Genomic DNA, 20140 nt, shown 5'->3' on the forward strand with positions numbered 1-20140 from the left:
TTTTTCAGAAATTGAAAAATGTGGTGAAGAAAAGGAAAAGGAACACCACACCCTTGAATCCAGTACTTCATTCACTACCAGTTGCAGAAATCTTCACTAGGGCCCTTGCTGAGAAAAGATCCACCTGCAAAAAACTGGATCCTACAGCAGTAAATGTTTATTGGAGTAGACATTAAAAAACCCAGGAAGTGTGGAAAAATTACCTTTCCCTGAAAAATAAAACACATTTTACAGAAGAGAAACATGAAGTACTAATCACAAGGATGCTCTTGGGTGATGAATACTAAAATAATTCTAAAATTATCCATGAATTGATCCCTAGAAACACTCTTTTCTTATGTACAAGGATACAACACCTAAAACGATACCCACGATCTGTCCTGGAGAATCCCATCTCTTAATGGGCTACAATCACCTATCACCTCAACACCCACTGACTAGGCTTCTTGTTTGCCTGCAGTTATAGATGTGCGCAACTTGAAAAGGAATGCTTAACATTTTTTTTCTGTAGCTATCTTGTGACACACAGTGGAATTCCTTAAATTTCGCACTACACAAACGGAGTGTAAACGCGGCTGCAACAGACTTCTTTGCTATATATAGCATAGGAAATATTCACTTAGTGCAAGAGCTTAACGCTGCTGCCTGCGATGCCTGCCCATTTGCTGAGCTGAAGTAAACAGCCTCACGGACACCGCGCAAATGCTGCATTGAGTTCAAGTCTCTTGACGTCACTTGTTTATTCTTGTCTTAAACAACTGGGCACCACTGTCTGTCCTTTTAAGACATCAAAACCCTTTTCACAGCTTTTAGCATTTCCAAAATAAACATCCAAGTTAGTTGTAGCTTCTATTCTCTCACTTGGTAATAATTTTTTAGACAGACACATACACATGGTGGTCTCCTGACAACAGTGCCTAAACACAACAAAGTTCCCAATCAATTATTTTTTAATAAGTTATCCATTCTTCTTATACAGCGCTTTAAAACCATTTTGTATGAATCTGATCCCGCTTCTATTCATCTACAGTGCCACTGCCTAGGGAATGCCAGCAAACACATCTTTCCATTCCTTTGAACTCTTCAATTCTACTTCCATTCTGTTTTAACTAAGGTATGACCGCTCTGCTGAAGAGGCTGTACTATACCCTAATGCTTATGGCTGTAGCAACTTTCTCTTCAGTTAGAATTTTGTTTTGTTAAGTGGAAGTGGAGTGGAAAAGCTTTGCCCTGACTCTCATTTCTGCTCCTGTCCTACAGCACAATTCCATATGTCCACTCTAATCTTATTTATTTAACAAAGTATATTTCAATTGTTCCCAAATATTTCTTTCCATGCCCTATAAGGCCTCTTAATCATAAATTTTGCTTTAATCCTAAACCTTCCAAATTCTCTAAACAATCATTCTTGTAAAGTATGTCCAGTGACTTTTTAATTAATGTTTTAGTTAACGAATTATTATTATTATTATTATTATTATTATTATTATTATTATTATTATTATTATTATTATTATTATTATTATTATTTAGATGTTAGCTACAGTCATCACAAAGTCATATGAAAATATGCTACCATCAACTAGTCCATGTTCCTTCCTGCCCCTCTTTTATGCAAAACTGCATCTTGTGCTCCAATACGATTCCAGTAAGGAACATGTACACAGGGAATATTTTGAGATACTTGAGAAGGATCTGGATCGAAGTCTGCAGAAGGTAATGGAAGTAGTAAAAATAATCCTCTATATTGGTCCTGTAGTCTGATTCAAACTTTAAAGTTTGCACATTGTACACTGAAGTCAAAAGAGTAATGTCAAGATGCAGAAATTCATGGAAAGTATTAGACAGCAAAAGCAGGGTACTACAGAAAGCCGAGACCCTGGAATCTACATAACAAGGAAATTGACTGCCAACCTTTCATCTGGTACTCATCCATACTGGAAAAGAGGGTTTTTTTCATTTTCTAATACAGTAAGCAATTATGCAGCAGCTATTCTTTTCGATGGCTATTTCTTGACTGTATAAATCATACTGTTTATCATAAATCAACACTGCCAAGAATCGATCGCATTCTAAGCATAGTATAATGACAGTGACTGTATTTGAAATCAGAGACTGGACGACTTCACTGCTCTCCTCTTTGCCTGATGTCTTTTTGTAACCTATATGAATTCAGTGTTTTAACTAGATCTATGTAATTTCTAGGATTGACAAAGACACCCTTCCATGAGGGAAGGCTTGAATGTCATACACATCTGACTGGTAAACACAACCATTATAGGCTGAAATCCTGCACCCTCAGGTCAATACATGTTCTCCCTTGCTTTAAGTAAGAGCTAAACACAATGTGGCTCTCAAAGCTTTGGTTAATTTTAATATATTTTATAGTTTTTTCTCTTTTAGGCCACGCTGGCTTAGAAATTTGCTATTACGAGAAAGTTAAGATGAATTAACACAAGATACGAAACTAATACAAACAAGGTAAAGCAGTAACGATGTAGAATAAATACTGCAGAATAAAACTCTGACTTTGCTGAAATAAGACACAGACATCTATAGCCATATCAGACCAAATAAGAGCATCCATACGGAATTTAACTGATTTACCTTATACATATTAACTTCACACTCTAAGCTGATTATTCTTTACTTTCCTGAGTGTTCCATGTAGAGAAATCTTTACTGTGATTGATTACCTCCTCCAGGGAGTAAGTATTTAAGAAAAAAAAAAAAAGAAAGACTCAGACAACAAGAAGACTTGCAGAAACAAGAGACTGAGATTGATGCTGCTGTCACACAGCTCCCAGTTTCTTAATTTATTATGACAGTCTGAGAATCTAACTTCATCGTTGACAGCAACCAAGATTTATTCCACACTTTTGATTATTTCCCCATACCTAACAAAAAACCTTGGGCCTACGCTGATTTATACTCTGACTTGTTTTGGTACTTCTCAGATCACATTGGCTTAAGAAAGCAAACATATGGCAAATTAACATGTAAAGAAAGCTATATCTCATTTGAACTCGGAAGACTAATGTGGGGTGACTAAACATTAGAGTACTTTCAAAGGGGGAAACTTTCAGATACAGAAATAGAAAAAGCAGGATAAGAAAAGCAGTGTGTTCAGATCCTAGCTTCAGAGAGCGCTAGATATCAGAGACCTTTCCATCAATCACAATGAGAATTCCATATTTTTATTGTATTTCCAGAGTGAACATGGACGTGTTTTCAAAATTAGTCTCCAATTTTGGGCTCCAGACTTCTGATAGCAACAATCCTATTTTCAAAGATGTTGATTAGCTGAAGTCCATGGGAGTGCACCCGTGAAAAAACAGGGAGCAGTTCATCTGAGCTACAGTAAATATATACTTTAGGATGAGGGCAGTCACGCACACAAAATATCTATTTCTCTCTAGTGACTCCAAGGTGAGTACAGATAGACAGCTTGTATACAGACATTTACAGTCCATCAGCTGAAGCAGAGCCTAGGACATTTAAAGTAAGCAATTCTTAGTTTGAGGGCTTCATAAGCTTTATAGAAATGTAGGGCTTGACTTCTTGGTTGTTAAATGTTCTTCAAATTTGTATGCAAACACCATGATAATGATTCTCATCCGTCCATCATGGAACCTGCCATGAAGAGAGGAGGCTGCCATGGCTCGGAGTCTACAGTTACCAGGTGCCAGAAAACTAAATCTGAGGTTCAGAAGAGGAAGATCATCAGAACTAACATTATAATCCCATCTCGAAAGAGAGATTTAATTTATTTCTATGATGGTCTAGCACCACTTGCACCACGAAGACTCTCACAAGATGCGGGCAACAAAGTAACAAAAGTAAACACATATATACAGAAGTTGTATGTAAACATCTAATACAGAATTTTCTATAGAACATTTACTTATCATCCTAGCTATTTGTATTTGCTCAGCACCTAGTCATCGGTTAGGGGAAGGCATTGCGGAATAGCAGTACGTGTTACAAAATCTGATGCATGCCACTGTGCCACAAAGACTGGATACTTTAAACTGCTGTGATGAGTCACAGCTGTTATCATTCCTCTAATGTACAGACCAAGCAAGACTGATAAAAGATCTGAAAACAGTAATATAGTAAAAATTAGTTCGCTGAAGAAACATATCAGAAAGTAACTTTCTTTGTCATTCAGGCTTGCATCTGAAAAACAAAGAACTTTAAAAAATGCACTGAAGTTTTTCATCCCGAGAGAATGCATTTGTCACTAAAATTCAGTTAGTTGTGCAATTTGCAGCGTGGATTTTTGTGTATGCACTCACTGCAGCTTGTCTGGGGGAGGTTCAGTAGCTTAATACCTCTGGGGCCCCATTTGCAGGGGTCCTCTAATCCCAAGGTTCTTACTATGCTCCAAGGACCCAATCACTGCCAGTCATCATTTGCAGAAATACAGAACACACAAAGATTTAAAACATACAGATACATCCATTGTTAAAACTTGCATTTCAACACTTTTCATCCTGTCTGTAAATATATATTATATAGGGCCCCATTCCCATCTTGTGCCTGGGCCCCTCACATTTAGAACGGATCCCTGCTACTCAACCACTGAGCCCTGATTTGGGAGTCTGGTCTCCTTCTCTTAAGACATAAAATAACTGCCAAGTCCTGAAGTTCTGCTCAAGCAAAACTCTCACTGGAACCACTGGAAATGAGTAAGAGCTTCAAGATTTAGATTAATAACTTTCTCTACAAAAATACCATAATTTTACATGTGTTTTAATAAAAATGAAGAGTTATGAAAAGAAGGCTATTGGGTTTATTCAACCCTCCTCCATCTGCCAAGGAGTTTAAGATTAGCAACCATGAAAATCTGGAAGACAGTTTATGACTGATAATATTAGTAGAGGCCCTGCTGATGTGCTAGAGGAGGACAATACTTAACTGTCGGCTCACCTAATAGTCTCCTGGAATTAGGAAAGAAGGGCAAGGAAAACTGGAAAACAGCCAAGAAAATGGACCATTTTTCAGCTTCTCTTTAAAATATTTGTTTTTATGAAACCGAAAACAACTTTCCAAAAGCTGTTTAGTTTTATATTAAAAATGTTCACATTAAAAAAAAGTAAAATCTATTTGAACTGTTGGGAAACATAAAGAAAAATAAACATCAGTAACAGAAGCATTCATTTGGAGTTCAAGCAAGCAACACATTGTGCACAGCTGTCTGGAGAAGAAGAAAAATAAAGCTAAATTAAAAGGAAGACATTGGTCTCTTTAATCATACCAGTGATTATGCAATCCTAAATGAGTTATGTACCACTTCTTGACATTTTACATCTGGGAGTTTTAGAAATGATTTCACATACACTTGCAACTCTCCTCCCACTTCATGTTGATAGGCAGATTAGGCCATAATCCCCCATCCCAGTGTATAAATTCAGACAAACAGAAGGGTAGGAATAGGTGGATTTTGGATTCTAACTGGTTTGGGTCTGTTTTGAAAGAAAAATATAGAGTACTGGAGCATTCACTGAAAGAGAATGAATGATATGATGTGATATACATACCCGTGCATACATACTAATGTTCTTTTTGTCATCTGAGTCAGATTACTACTACCCAGTCAGGAATTAAGCCTACATGCCAGGGTTAAAACCTCTCCTCTCTTAAAATAAGAAGCACTGCAAGACAGGAACTTGGGTTTAGATCCTAACCTCAGACCTTAGAAGAAAAGAAATTGTGTGATTTCAAACATGAACCTAATTTTTATACTGATTGGGGATCCAAAGGCCCATTTTATAACAGGCAGATGTTACTTCAAGGCCTGTGACCATCTGCTCCTGGTTTGTCTCAGAAGTTTCTGCTTTAGCTGCAGGCTCCCAAATGCCTTGCTGCGATTGTCACTCTGCTCCACCTACCAGAGCTGGCAGACTAGTACCACTTCTGGAGCAGGTTCAGTTGCTCCAGGGAAAGTGCTACCTCTCCTTTCCCACAGGGGCTTCCACGTGATTTAGTCACTTCGTCAAGAAATGCAAAATAGCATCTGAGAACAGACAAATAAAACAGTAATGTCCATTTTTCAGGCTGGAAAATCAGGCCTTCTGCCCGAAGCACACCTTCAAGATTGTGGACATAACCAGACTTTGCTATTCAATTCTTTGCTACTGAATTCACAGCTGACACTGTGCTTGTATTTTTGTCTACCATACTGAACATTCAGCTTTTGCAGAGAGCTCCACAGAATCTATAATGCACACTAGTAATTGCATTTCTGGCTACATTTATAATCAGAATTTCACTCTGCTTCCCAGGACTCTTCTCAATCAGACACAGGATTAACTGCTGAAGAACCATAAACTACACTGGATCATCAAAACCTACTGTAATAACTGTAGTTATTTTCAGGAGGTCTGACATACAAGAGAATTAACTGAGATATCATATTATAGTTGTCCAAATTTAGTAATTGTTATTTTTCTGTATGAGAAACAAAAGTTACACAGAATATTTGAAATAAGACTGTGTAAGCAGGGATACAGAAGGGTAAGGATTCTATTCTTGGCTATGCGGCAGACATCCAGATATCCTGTGTGAAGACTGAGAAGTAACTTAATCTGTTTGCCCTAGTTCCTCATCTATAAAACAATGAAAATTATACTTCTTTTCCTTACAGGATTTTCTGAGGACAAATCTATCAGTATTTACAAGGTGTTCACGTATGTTCCTATATCACAGCAATTAATACCACAGAAAAACCTATACATAAAATAAATACATCTCTGAATACATTATGATAAATTTTTTGTCCATGCTCCTTTGTATCTTTTTTGATGGTTTCTAAGAAGAGTTTACAACCTTCTTGAGCACACTTACTAATCAGAGAAATTACAAAGAGCAGATGACTTCATGAAACCTATGCTAATCTTTAGAAGAAAGAAGAGTTAAGATGAGTGCAACCTGGAAGCAAGAAGTGTTTTTGTAAAAAAGCAATGCTTGCTCCCTATTAAAAAGGGACTATCACAAATCAGAGCTAAGGAGAAAATAAAAAAAACCCAACACACAAAACAGAGAGAGATGAGTAGCACTTCATAGCTATTCATATTTATATCTGAAGAGATAAGCAAAAGAAAATCATCACTCCATGTAATTCCATTCTTTAACCTGAAATATTTTTCACACCCAGATTTGGTTTGACAAACAGAAAACAATGAGTTGTGTCGATTTTTAGGAAGAATTCCCTAACTATATGTACACAAAACTCTGCCTCCGGGAAAAAAGGATAGAAAAGCAGAATGTGGAGGAGGTTTTACATGGTTTTCTTAAGTAAGAACCAATGACAGTCAGCTTTTGTTGCTGCATATTTTTCTTGCACGCTTCTTTCCCCATTTTTTCACATTCTGATCAGAGATAGGTAAATTCCAGAAGGCCTGGAACAGCTGGAATATCAGCTGATATGTGAGCCCTTTGGCAAGGAAATTTTGCAAAGCAAGGCTCTCCACTTTCTGATCCAAATAATCATGGCACTCTCTTCCACTTTCTGTTTTCCAATGCTGAATAGATTTGTAAGACTTAGTCAGGAACACTAGCAAGAGCTGCTTTCAGCAAGGTTTCCAGCTTTTCCTGGATAAATCCCAAGGTTTAGTAATCCAGGATAAGCTTCAGAACTTTCTTCTTTGGTGATGCTTCAGACCAACACAGCACATAATACTCTCCTAGGAGCTTACATTTTTATACAGTAGGTGAGAGATTAATGTAAGATAACGGCACTCCACATGAGAGTCCTTCAGGAGAAAGGAAAAATAATTCAATGCTCTTTCGGAATTTCCCAAGTGGAGTAATGCTATTGCACTACCTCATTCACTTCAGCGGGGATACAAAAACAAAAGAGTAAAAATCTAATTCTTTGCAGCAGGCTTTGCTGGATTTGATGACTATTGCATCTTCTTTTTCATCCTCTCTTCCCTAGAAGAAAATGATAGCTTTTCTTTCATTCTTCTGGCATTAGCCATGTTAGACTTCATGATCCTTATGGCTCCCTTCGAACTTGAGATATTCTATGATTCTATGTTTTCTAGATCACTCAATATTCTCACTGCTCTCTTTTGGCTTCATTCAAGTGCAATGCCCTAAACTGAACAGTCCTCCACCAGCTGAAGCCTTACTGCTGCCGAAGGAGCAGAGGGTTTCTTTTGATATGACAATTCCTATCCCAATAGCTTGAAAGTAAACTAAAAAACGCAGGAAATTCTCTTTTATCCCCCTGGGTACATTCTGGAGTCGCCATAGTGGCAGCTATGCCAAGCTCCCCTGAAATTCTCACTGAAAAGGAAGACAAATTCTCAAGCCTTCTCTATGGCATCCCCATCAACTACGTATCTCACTTTGCACAACACCCAGGCTTACAACACTGGGCTCAATCTACCTCCTCCGCTATCTGCTATCTGTCTTACTGAAAGCCTCCAAGAGGACGCAAAGACAGAATATAAGTATGCCCAACTGCCAAAGAGGCCTCCAATCAATAACGCACTTACACATACGCAAAAGTCCAGTCTTCTTACTTAATATTAAACCAAGAAAGTAAAAAAACGTAGGCAAATTAGAACACCTTTAAGTGTCATGCTGAATCAGAGCAGGGAGAATAACCAGTTTTAAAGGCATAGGTCTTATCCATTGATACTCTGTCGTAAAGATTCACAGATTTTACCAGATATCTGCGAACAGACTCTGATTTACTACAACTGAGATCGGTAAAGTGTTTGGCACTAACACGAAGGACGATCAGTTATGCCATAATCTCTCCCTAAAAGCAAGAGAAAAATTGATAGCATGCCTCAACATGTGAAAGACGAAAAATCAATTTATCAGTAAGACCATGGAGAAAAAATGATCAAACAGGAAAAAACATCTGGACCAGTGAGCTAATTGCTTATAAAAAAAAACCAGACTGGTATTTCATTTATGAGAGGGGAAAACATATTTCATGACTGGTTTCAAATGAAGGATAAAGAAAACCTATTGCAAGAGACCAAATATTAGTCTTGCATCCACTGAGCAGAATTTAGAGCAATTTTGAGAAAGAACTACTGCTATTTCAAGTGATTACAGTGCTAAAATAAATTATTTTTAGCCAGACAAGGATCTCATCATAGTTTGAATTCCCTGTGGTGTCATTTCATGTTATATTTGAGAAATTCCTCAATAAAAATGTCAAATAGAAAGCTAGTTGAGTTCCCCTGAGGACAGTTTTGGACATTTTCCAGTACAAATTTTAGCCATGAATTCTTAACCAAACACCTCCTCCCAACAAATAAATAAATAAGAAATTTCACTTGATTAGAAAGAGAGAGAGAAATGTTGAAACAAGAACTCAAGGAAAAAACACTTAACCTGTCAACTGCATCCGATCTAATTAGTTGTGAATATTCCAAGTTTGTTATTTATAAAGAAGATTGTAATTATCTTGCTATACTGACTTTATTAGAAAGACATCCAGTGAAGGTTTAAAAAGGAATGTAAACCCTGTCAAGAAGAGATGGCTTAAGATTTTGCATAGACTTCAGTCAAGCAAGAGATGCAGAAATCCTGATATAATGGTCTTGTCCATTACAACCTGTTTCCTAGAGGTTCCTAGATGGCCTATAGAACTATCAGTGAACTATCACGGGGTCCCATCCCTAGGCGTTCTATCTAAAATCACTAGACAAAGATTTCTGGTGATGTGTGCACGACAAAATGCAGCCCAAGTCACTAAGAGAGCAATTCAGCTGTCTAAACATTGAAGTCAGATGCCATTTTAGATTCTTTATATTATTCCATCTAGCCTCCATCTCACACTCCAGACCTACTCCTGTACACATCACATCTGCCAGCACCAGGGTGTCCTCACTGGCATGAGGCTCCTATGTTTAGGCAGTCAAATTGCCCTCTAAGAGTTCTTGCTGCTTGGCTCCCCACGTGCTGACAAAATGGATCCCAAAGGTAATGCCTGGAAGGCCAAAGGGTAGGGGAGAAGCAGGAATAGTGTAGCCTGATGTTGGGTCACTCCAAGCAAATATTCTGTCCAAGCACATACACATCCATGGTGCTGTATGAGAAGACGGTTCAGGCAGGGTTTTCAAAATCAACCTACTGCAAGTGTTATAAGCTCATCTACAAATTCTACGGAAATGACATACCTCTATACACGATCCACTACAGCTCTACTTAATGTGTATACTGACTTAATTTCAGCATGCTGATCAAACATTACATGCCTTTTCTAAGAGGAACATCAACTTGATACATAGAATATATGATATGGTACCTAACTAGCACTCTTCATTTTGACAGTTCTGTAAAGTCCTATAGAGGTTGGGGGCAGGAGAATCAGTAAAAGAATGCACTGAAAGGTGAAAAACATTGTCACTAATCTTATGAAGAATTCTTTGTCTCTTTATAATCCATGAAAAATAAGTCGTTTCTCAAAAAGCAAGAACAGGTGGAAATCAGTGGACTCATCAAAACTTTAATTCCTTTCAACGCCTAATTTCCTCATGGGGAAAAAAATATATATCTTTGGAATAAATTAACCAAGTTTTACATGCTGGGAAAATTTTCCAAAAGGTTACAGAAACACTAACTTAATCATGTGCAAATACAAGGTTTGGTTTTGATTTGAGACCTCACTGCATCCTCTTATAAACAGCCAACTGCATTTACACATTTCTGGTAGCATAAGTGAAGGGAAATACAACTACGCCAGAAGGGAAAAGACTACAACATCCCCCTTGTCAAAACTGATACTGTGCTAATAGGCACAACAGGCTACCCCAGCAGTCAGTATAACCGATAATGCCTGCTAGGGACCAAATGATGACAGAAAAATGAAGTTCTCTCTTTTCTAGCAATGGTGTCCCAAATCTCAGTTAGCACGCAACAGGCAGTCATAGCAAGATTTGCATGGCCACTGTCAGGATGAAGAACTTCAATCTGAGACCTTACAACCAGACACTCATCCTCAGCAAACGCACTCAAATTTTAAAGAAGGGAGAAAGAGGAATGTGCCTTGATTCCCTTTTCAGTGCCTCTAAGTAAAAACTGTTATTTTACTGAGACATATCAAAGACCATTCATTAGCTGGAAATATTCAATCTACATTTGAGGAACAGAAACTTCCCCCGTCCATGGTCTCAAAATTAGAAAGGCAATTGTGACCTCTTTTAGTGTGCTAAAGTTGCACACTGGGAGAAAGGGAGCCCTTTGCTATTGTTCCCACTCATCTGTCCACTGAACCTCTTCTAGAAGCAACATGGATCCTAACATTTTTGGGGTAACACAAAAAGTCAGCTCAGAGTATGGGCCCATGAGTATCGGCGGACACTCAATTCTAAAAAACCTGAAAGATCTCTTGGCAAGCTTTGAACAACACTTTCAACCGTAGCCACCTGTTAAGCACAATGGTTCATATTATTGTAGGTCTTTTTTTAATCCCCAAAAAACAAGTGGCTGAATAGAAATTAATGAAAAGAAAATCAGAAATCTGACTCTCTCTGTAGATCCAGTCTGTATGTTTCATGACCAGAAAGCAACAACAGAGACAGCAGGGTCCAAATAAACCCCACAGATCTCCTGAAGCATTCATCCTTTATCAGGTCACTCCTTTTGCTGTTCTTACTTGCTAACCTACTTTTCCCTACTACTATGGGAATCATTTGGAAACAAAGTTGAAAATAGCAAGCTGTTTGAAACAACGTATATGCACAGTTATTTGAATTCCAAATAGTTGAACTATTTGATTATGTTTGTGTCCTGTTTTATTAAGAGGTATTTATGAACATTAGTATAAATACAGTTTTTCTTTCTTTTTTAAATGAACGTCTGGCTGCTCTTTGTGTAAGAAATACCTCTTGCACAATTAATCATTTGACCACCTCAGGTTAAGGCAAATAAATCTATTTAGTCTGTTCTATAACAAATGAAATTTGGAAGTTTCAGTCAAAAGCCTGCCAATGGTCATGATATATAATCAATCTGAACAAATATTACTCAGTTTGAAAATGAACCCAGTAGGAAGTACATCTACTGAAAGGCTAACCAAATCCTTGCTCAGTAATTCTAGCTGTTCCATAGCTTCAGTGAGTGCAGACTGGTGTTACTGGACTTTATTTCTGGTTCACTACCTGATTTCTTGACTTTTATTGCAAAGAATCTCAGTTTTTACCAAAGTAAAGGTGCTGCATGACACAGAAAAAATACCCCTTTCCTGCACTGTTTTATAAACATAGCCTTGAAATGAATTTGGGACTGTACCAAACACTGGTCATTGCATTTATATTGGGAATATTGAGAAAAATAGTCCCTAGGCACTAGGATTTAGCTAAAATGACTACCAAGTAAGCAGGCATGGGAAACTGGATATAGCAGTCAAAGTTCATTTCCAGGTAATTGGTGTGAAGAAATTTTGAAACAAAAGATACACTTTTTAGCTTATAGGATAAACCCAACCTATTTAAACCAGAGCAACGGACATGAATCAAAAAACACATCCAAAAATCCTCAGACTGCTGAAGCAATTAAGATCCTCCTCTGTACATGGCTGTGTCCCTCCCCTTTGTAAGCAGCTATTACTGATAACTGTTTCTTTGCCCTGTTTTATTGTCCAAGTATTCCTTCATCACACTTGCACTTTTAACATTCTGTAATTTATGTTCATACAGCATATCCCAGAACTATGCTACCCTAAAAGGGAAAAAGAAGGGAGGGGGAGCTTTAAAGATATGACTGGAATTACAAAAGTTGGAAGAAATAGACCAAATATATTTAAGCGGATGGGACAGATTACTTTTCTTAAAAAAGAAGCCCAAACATCCAGCACAGGCTTTGGAGGTCAGGGTTTTTTTTAGCAACGTTAAAGATGGGCAAACTGATTTGAGTATGTTATGATTAAGAGGGCCAACTTTAAGGGTCTGGTCTAAACCACACTGGAGTCAACGGACAGGTTTGAACTTATTCAGTGGGATCTGGATCAAGTCTTTACTGAAAACATACCAGATGACAAAATGTAGCAAGCACATCAGGCCTTCTTACCATAGCCATGAAATAAAACTCTCTTGCCAGCATTCACTACTTACCAAGACAGTTGTGGCCATCATGGGCTAACATGAACCCATCGTAGCATGTACACCTGTAGTTGCCTGGAATGTTGATGCACTCGTGGACACAACCCCCATTGTAGAAGTCATTCTCACATTCATCAATATCTAAAACACAAAAGGAGGAAAAAGAAGCTTTTGTAAAAAGAGAATATCAAGAATACAGAACAATTTCTCCAGCCGAGCATGATCTTCGAATATACGCATGTTCCTAATCTTTCTATATACTCATATTGCATATTTCATCCAACAGATGGCTCAGGGAACTACTGAAGGAATATATCAGGGTCATATATGACGGAAAAGGAGCAAGGCAATGTATAGAACAGTCCTTCCCAAAATAATTGTAGTATCATGACAGTAAACAATACTATTGTCAAAAATTAAAAAGAAACACTTGATTTCAGTACATTTTTTACATTTGAAATGTAGGTTTTGGGTTTTGTCTTTAAAATAATCAAGCAGACAAGGAGTTAAACCTTTGACTTTGTAGTAATGAACAACTATCTGAAACATGCTATTAATATAGCATAAGACAAAAGAAAAATATGCCTTAACAAAAAATTGTCTTCTCAGAACAAGGAAGATCTGGTATATTCCTGACAATACATAAGGCTCTAGTTCTGTACAATAAACCTCGAAAAACATCATTTCTGAAATAGCTGTCACAGTCCACTGAGCTCTATGAAGTTACTGTTGATACCTTGGTACAGTTTTGTCTGTCTCTTTCTCTTCCCCCACAAAATAAGCCCCATTATCATTTTCTGTATTAATTCACGTATGGCAGCAACAACAACAAAAACAACAAGAAGTCCAATGTTTTGTTCTTAGAAGGTATGCTAGAATTATTTTTAATTACTTCTTGTACACTGGCCTGTATCTGAAAGAGTACCATGAATGATAAGAGAGATGCATTCTGCTTCAACTACAAACAATCCTGTTATGATCTTCACTCCCTTATATAAAAATCACTTCTTCACTCATTCTAGAAAGTGCAAACTTTCTTCTTTTTACAGATTGTACCTTGGCTTATACGTGGAATGTCAACATCACAGTCACTGCTGTGAATCATTCAGTGGTGCACATCAACCAACTAAAAATACACAAATAATTATAGAGAGCCTCATAGCTTGATAACTATCATCTCTAAATCTGTGGTGTGCTAGACCAAAAACACCAGCTACTGTTCCTAAATTAGACAGTGCATGATAAATGGATAAAGTAATCTTTTTAGAAAATCACCTGTTAGTACATCAGAGCTATCCTGGCTGTTCAAACGTGCCTTCCATTGCAGAGGTGGCTGAAATATTTCTGTATTAGGTTCACATTCACATAGCCTTTTTTTTTTTTTTCTTTTTTCTTTTTTTTTTTTTTACTTTTAAAAGTACTCCAGGAAAAGCTTTGCTACCTGGTATCATATCCAGCCGCAATCCCAAGACAGCAAGGTAGTTTGGTAAAACCAGACTCTTCTGAAAAGCCAGCTCAGACTCAGTCACTCAATGCTTTCAGCATTTCTGGCCCTTGGATTGAGTTTGGCTAGCTTTGTCCCTCCTTGCACAATCCTCTGAGAAGTTTAATCTGTCAGAGCAGGAACAGGCTCCTCCCAAGTTTTTTTGCAGGCCTTGCCCCTCAGGTCTGCCCCTCCCAGAAACCTACCTTAAACTCAAAATAGCCCAGGTCTCCATCCACTTCCCTCCAACAGCTCTGAAGCTGTCTTTCTACAATCTCCTGAGCAGCTTGAAACCAGAATTACAAATTTTACTTCATCTGCAAAACCAGTTAGCTTTTTTGTAACTCAGCATTCCGCACCACAAAAATGCTGGAAATAAGAAGCTGGAGAAAGGATCTCCCTAACAAAAATATGATCTGCTGCTTAAAGGTAAACTTCCTAGTCTTTCAACCACTGCTCTGTTTCAGAAAGTTCCCATCCTTTACTAACAGTTTCCAGCCATCAGTTGTCCAAGTGCCGAGTCAGCACAGCCTGTCGGATGTGCTCTACGTTCTGGACTCCAGTATGACAACAAAAAGATTTGTCTGTGATTTTTCCTGAAAACAATAACCAGCAAGTCAATTACTGCGTATTGGGCTCATTACAAACACCCCTGCAACATGGCAGTGCCAAGTCCCTGAGAAGACGCTCTCCTTTATTTACAGCCCAGCGTGCCCGGGTGCATATTGCCAAAGTATTCCAGTGAGGTTTCCACTTAGCAGATATTTGCAGCTTCTACAACCATCCATGAATATTTCCAGATACTTCTTATCATTCTCAGGCTACAGGGACAAAAATAGAGCTCTACAGCAATGCCATGTTTTAACAGGCCAAGTCAATAATCAAAAAGCATGTAACATGATTCTGATATCAGGTGTGTCGGGCATTCCTTCAGGACACTCAGGAAAAATGGTAACTTCATTTTAAGATTTGTTCTCAACTTTTATCCAGCACCGAGTTTCTTCAGAAAAGGGAACTCAGAAGATCGGACTGCCAAGGGCTGATCAATTCATTTCTTTTTTTAAAACAATGAATCAAATAGGACTATTTGTTTAAATAAGCGATGGGAGAGCCTTCAAAAAGCACAAAAACCAAAGGAATGTGAAGCCTTTTGAGTGCCTACCCTTTATATAATACTTATTTCTAAAAAGCTGTACTGTGATTATCAGCACAAGGTGCTGACGTAATACAAATACTTACGTTCCAGAAAGGGTAATCTAACAGATACATAAACCAGAAAAATAACAAAAGGAACACATTCTTTTCATCTCTCTCTCTCAAGGAGTTCCAGTTGCATTGAATTTTGCAAAAGGAGTAACAGATTACTTCTCCTTTTTGTACCCCAAGAGCTGTACAAAACTAGGAGCGGAGCCAAACATTCTACCTATTTTTAAAAGCCGTGTTGTAGGTTTTTTGGTGTTTCTTTCCCCCTCAAAACCACATTGCTATTTAAGAGACTTCACCTGGCAGGCTGACTGGAAATTCTATCTCTAGTATCGCTAGTTAAACACCAAGGGGATACGAATTTAACACTTTATTTTAAAAAACAAAAACAAACAAACAACCGCCCCCCCCAAGCATTCACAAAGCCCGCAAAGTCCAAATGTTGAACTTTTTTCAAGCTCCAGCTGCATCAAGAGAAAAGCAGACGACATGCCTGCAAACAATGTGAACACCACCCCGTCTTCTCTTCTCATATACCTGCAGGAGGGCATTCTATAAAGAATGCCTCAGCGAAAGTGCTGAACAACTATAATTTACAGGCAGAATATTACGGCTGACATGGCAGGATATGGCTTCCTTAGTGAGCTTAATATAGCGACAGAAGCAATAGGAGTACATTCATACACATAAAGGCTCGCTCTTAATTTTATCTATTGTAAAACTCAAAATTTGCAGGGGCCAGCTATGTTCATTTCCTTTTGGTTAGGTCATATCCTATTATTCTTTCTTTCCTGTAATTGACAGAATTGGGTGTTAATCAAACTCTTGTCTCCAAACACCTTTAACTCAGAAAGTTAACTCTTCCTGCTAATTTTGTAGCTTCGACTAGCCTTAACGTTTTTAGAGTTTGATCCCTTAATATTGTCTTTCACCATGACGGAATTACCGTAACACAAAAGCGAAAGAAGAGAAACAGAGAAATGTTGCCATCCGACCATGAAGTTGCTGTGCTGGAGGCAGGTGCATAGACTGTTGAATTAGCAAGGTTTACTACAATTTAGCTCTCAATGAGAAATCTAAAGTTTTATCTACACTGGCAAAATATTTACGAAGTTTTCACTCCAGTAAATTCTGCCTGTGCAGACAGGCAACTCTTGGGGTATCTAGTGAAGAAAACACCTTAAAAAAGTATTGCAATTTCCTCTCTAAGAGGAATTCATTTCATATGGTATTACAATGGCAACAATTACAGGAGCTCTGGAAAAAAATTAAATGCACCAAAATGATTAAGAAGGCGTAGGGACATTTAGAATAACGACATAGTCTGCCAAGAACCAATTTGGGCTTATGTGTTCAAATGAGACAGCAACTCCTAATGCCAGAGCTCGATGTATACAGCCACATGCTCAGCTGTTGGTGAGCTAGTTTTGACCATCTCTTTCTGGAACTGGTTTGGGAAATGTCCAAAATCCACTGCTTGTTTCAGAAGTTTTAACGGACAAAATCATCAGGAAAAAAGAGATGAAATGAAGCTTGCTTACTTGGGTGTACTAGTAATTGTAATGGTTCAGCTATTTGCCAAGGTGAAAGAAGCCTGGAAACTACTAATCCTTTCTGGAAAGCAGAGGCGTATCTTTTTGTCGCAGCCTGGAAATAACTCTCAGCAACCCCAGGGAACACAGCACTGCCATGCTCTGCTGTTGTCCTTTTCAGTGAGCAGTGGTGTTACTTAAAGAGTACATACTGTATGAGACTGCAATTATTATATAAGCATCCAAGAACTTTTTTTAAAAACGTAGACAAGTATCTGAGAAAATCTGAGCATTTGTTACTGTGAGGAGTGCTGTAATTTACAATCACTGTATTTCAGTTATAGGAAAAGAATCTGAAGTTGTCTTCTTTAAGTGACCTTTTTAGTCTGAGGGGACCTGTATCTACCTTATACGGATTGGGCTGATTCTTCTTTCATTATTACAGGTGAAACTGACACTTTCCCAGAAATTTGTTTCATTTGTGTATTTTCCAACAAAGGGATGGCACTCTCAGAAGTCTCACAAGGCCACCCTGCAGAGAAGTAGCTCTTCCAGGAGCACATACAACTTGACTAAGAAATGTTCAAAACAAAACAATCAGTCTCTTCTGCCTCCAGTATCACAGTATTTCAGCTTTCTGTTTCAGCAGAGAATAGAAGACACATCAGCATGCAATAACACATGTCCAAAAGACAAACCAAGCTGTAAAACAGAGTGAGGAAAATGCTAGTTCCTGTTTTGTCTAAACATTTTCAGCAGTGTCATGAAATTTGCTGCGTGCTAACCATCTTCTCCAAGCACTAACAATCTTTGATAGAAGGTGGCATAGACTTTATGCCAGGAAAGCACAAAATCTACCTCCAGCAAAATCCATTCCCACTCTTCACTATACCAGTTGCCATTCATTACGTTCCTGGATGTCCAAAAATCATTACAACACATATAACAAAATTTATTTGTCACCACAGCTACAGATCATTATGGGCAAAGCTACTGAAATCAAAGCAAAGGTCTGCGTGGAGTTGATGAATTTTGGATCAGTGTCACAGCTAAACTGTCACAGAAGCCTTACGGCTATTAACATGCAAAAGAAGAATGGCTGAGGCCTGAAAGTCAATGAGCCAAATTCAGCTTTTAGTGTTGAATTCCACAGATTTCTACAGAAAATGGGAAAGTGTGCATTGGCACAACCTTTATCTTGGCATCTGTCAAGGCCACAGATCCCAACAGTCACAATGCAACAGAAGCTGTTCAAACTAGGAGTAGGATTGGGTAAAATCTGTCTTCATTTTAAAGTATTTCTTGACTACTAATGTAAGGGAAAGATCTGGATTTAATTTAGTAAACACAAATTTCAATTGACTTTGAAAGGAATAATTTAAGTGCTTGGACATTTTAAAATAAATAGCCAAAGGAAGCTGTCTGCCCACATCAATTTATTCTAATTTAGAGAACCACAAACAAAACTTAGCATACAGGTATATTATGCAGATGTGGAATATTTCCTAAAGGAGCTGGATCCATAAAATAGCTAGAAAAATAAATATTAAATTCTTTGTAAGTGTATCTTGATGGATAAATCCACATATTTATTCAGTATCTATCTGAAGAGAAAAATATTTTGGTGTTCATCTTTATCTATATACCTAGCTGCTTTAAACAAAATACCGCCAAAGAAGCATTATGGAGACGGTAAATAATATTGTCCTTACAAACTTGCCAGCAAAGAAACTGTGTTTTTACCTTCCTGCTCCATGAGAGGTTGCTGCTAGTCCCCTACAGAGAACAAAGCATACCACTTGCAGAATTCTCTATTATCAGTGGTCTTCGTTTAAAAAAGTCATACTACAGTTCTGCAATTGCAGCATGTTGCCTGCTTATCCAGAACTGGTATGCAGCAAAGGACATTGCAAAATGCTGAAACACATACTTCCATGTGGTAATATTTTGCACTTTTATGGCTTCTCTCTTAAAAGCTTTCAAAAATTTTTACTGGTTCTTTACTGAGTTTTGGTCGCTGTTCCTCCTAGGACTAATGCACTATCCTCATTTCCATAGAAAAATACAAGAGAAAAGCCCCACCCTAGGTTCCAAATCCTACACAATTAAGAACAGGGCTACAGTACAAACAGAGCTGTCTTAGTTTTATGCAACCTTGATCTCGGATGCTTGGGAAAGAAGTGACCTTGTAATATCCAAAAGTGAAATGCCCTGAGGTGAAATCCCAACCCTACAAAAGTCAAGAGGCATTTCTGCCACTGGCTTCGTGGAGCCAGGAAGACGTTTCCTGGGACTGACGGGAAAGAGAGATGCGAGACGGGATCAGCACTTACATTTCTTGTTTCCACTTCCAATTCAGCAGCAGTGTAACATCAACACCGTTACTTTACTTTTAAGGAAACAGGCAGAAATGAAGTAACATGGACACTGACAAGAATACAAACGAGTTCAAGTCCCGGATCATAATCAGATCAGCATCTTATTCTTTTTAATGACTGGATTTGGGGACTATAAAAGCCATTAAAATAAATAAAAACAACATGGGAAAATTTATATACAGGCTGTTTCTTTGGCAGATTCTACATGTAATATACTTTCAGCAGTTATACGCACACGCTGGACAAGCTAAACCTAGGGCATTTGTATTTCTCATATCAAGTTGCACTTCCCATACGAAGGGAACCAGCTCCAGATCTAAAGGCTGGGAAAAAAGCTCACACATAGGTTAAAGACCGCTTTGGTTAAACGCAGGCCAAATTTGCCAAAAGTTCAGCTCTCTGGAAAGCATTCAACTGGAGCAAGAATACTAAAATGATTAGGTCCTCAGGAGGAGTTTAGCATCAGCACAT

General features: G+C 38.0%; 1 protein-coding gene across 7 annotated transcripts in view; it reads right to left on the reverse strand.

Moving 5' to 3' along the window:
- SCUBE1 (signal peptide, CUB domain and EGF like domain containing 1) overlaps positions 1–20140 on the reverse strand; it is a 227516-nt gene that overhangs the window by 168806 nt on the left and 38570 nt on the right. For all 7 annotated transcript variants that reach the window (XM_087766557.1, XM_087766556.1, XM_087766555.1 and 4 more), the window contains one exon: positions 13086–13214. In XM_087766557.1, the coding sequence (XP_087622683.1) occupies positions 13086–13116 (31 nt within the window). In that variant the 5' untranslated portion in view covers positions 13117–13214. The remainder of the gene's footprint in view (positions 1–13085; positions 13215–20140) is intronic.

This window comes from Nipponia nippon, unplaced genomic scaffold (genome assembly GCF_047370975.1).
Source record: "Nipponia nippon isolate SJK-2023a ecotype South Korea unplaced genomic scaffold, ASM4737097v1 scaffold_3, whole genome shotgun sequence".
NCBI lineage: Eukaryota > Metazoa > Chordata > Aves > Pelecaniformes > Threskiornithidae > Nipponia > Nipponia nippon.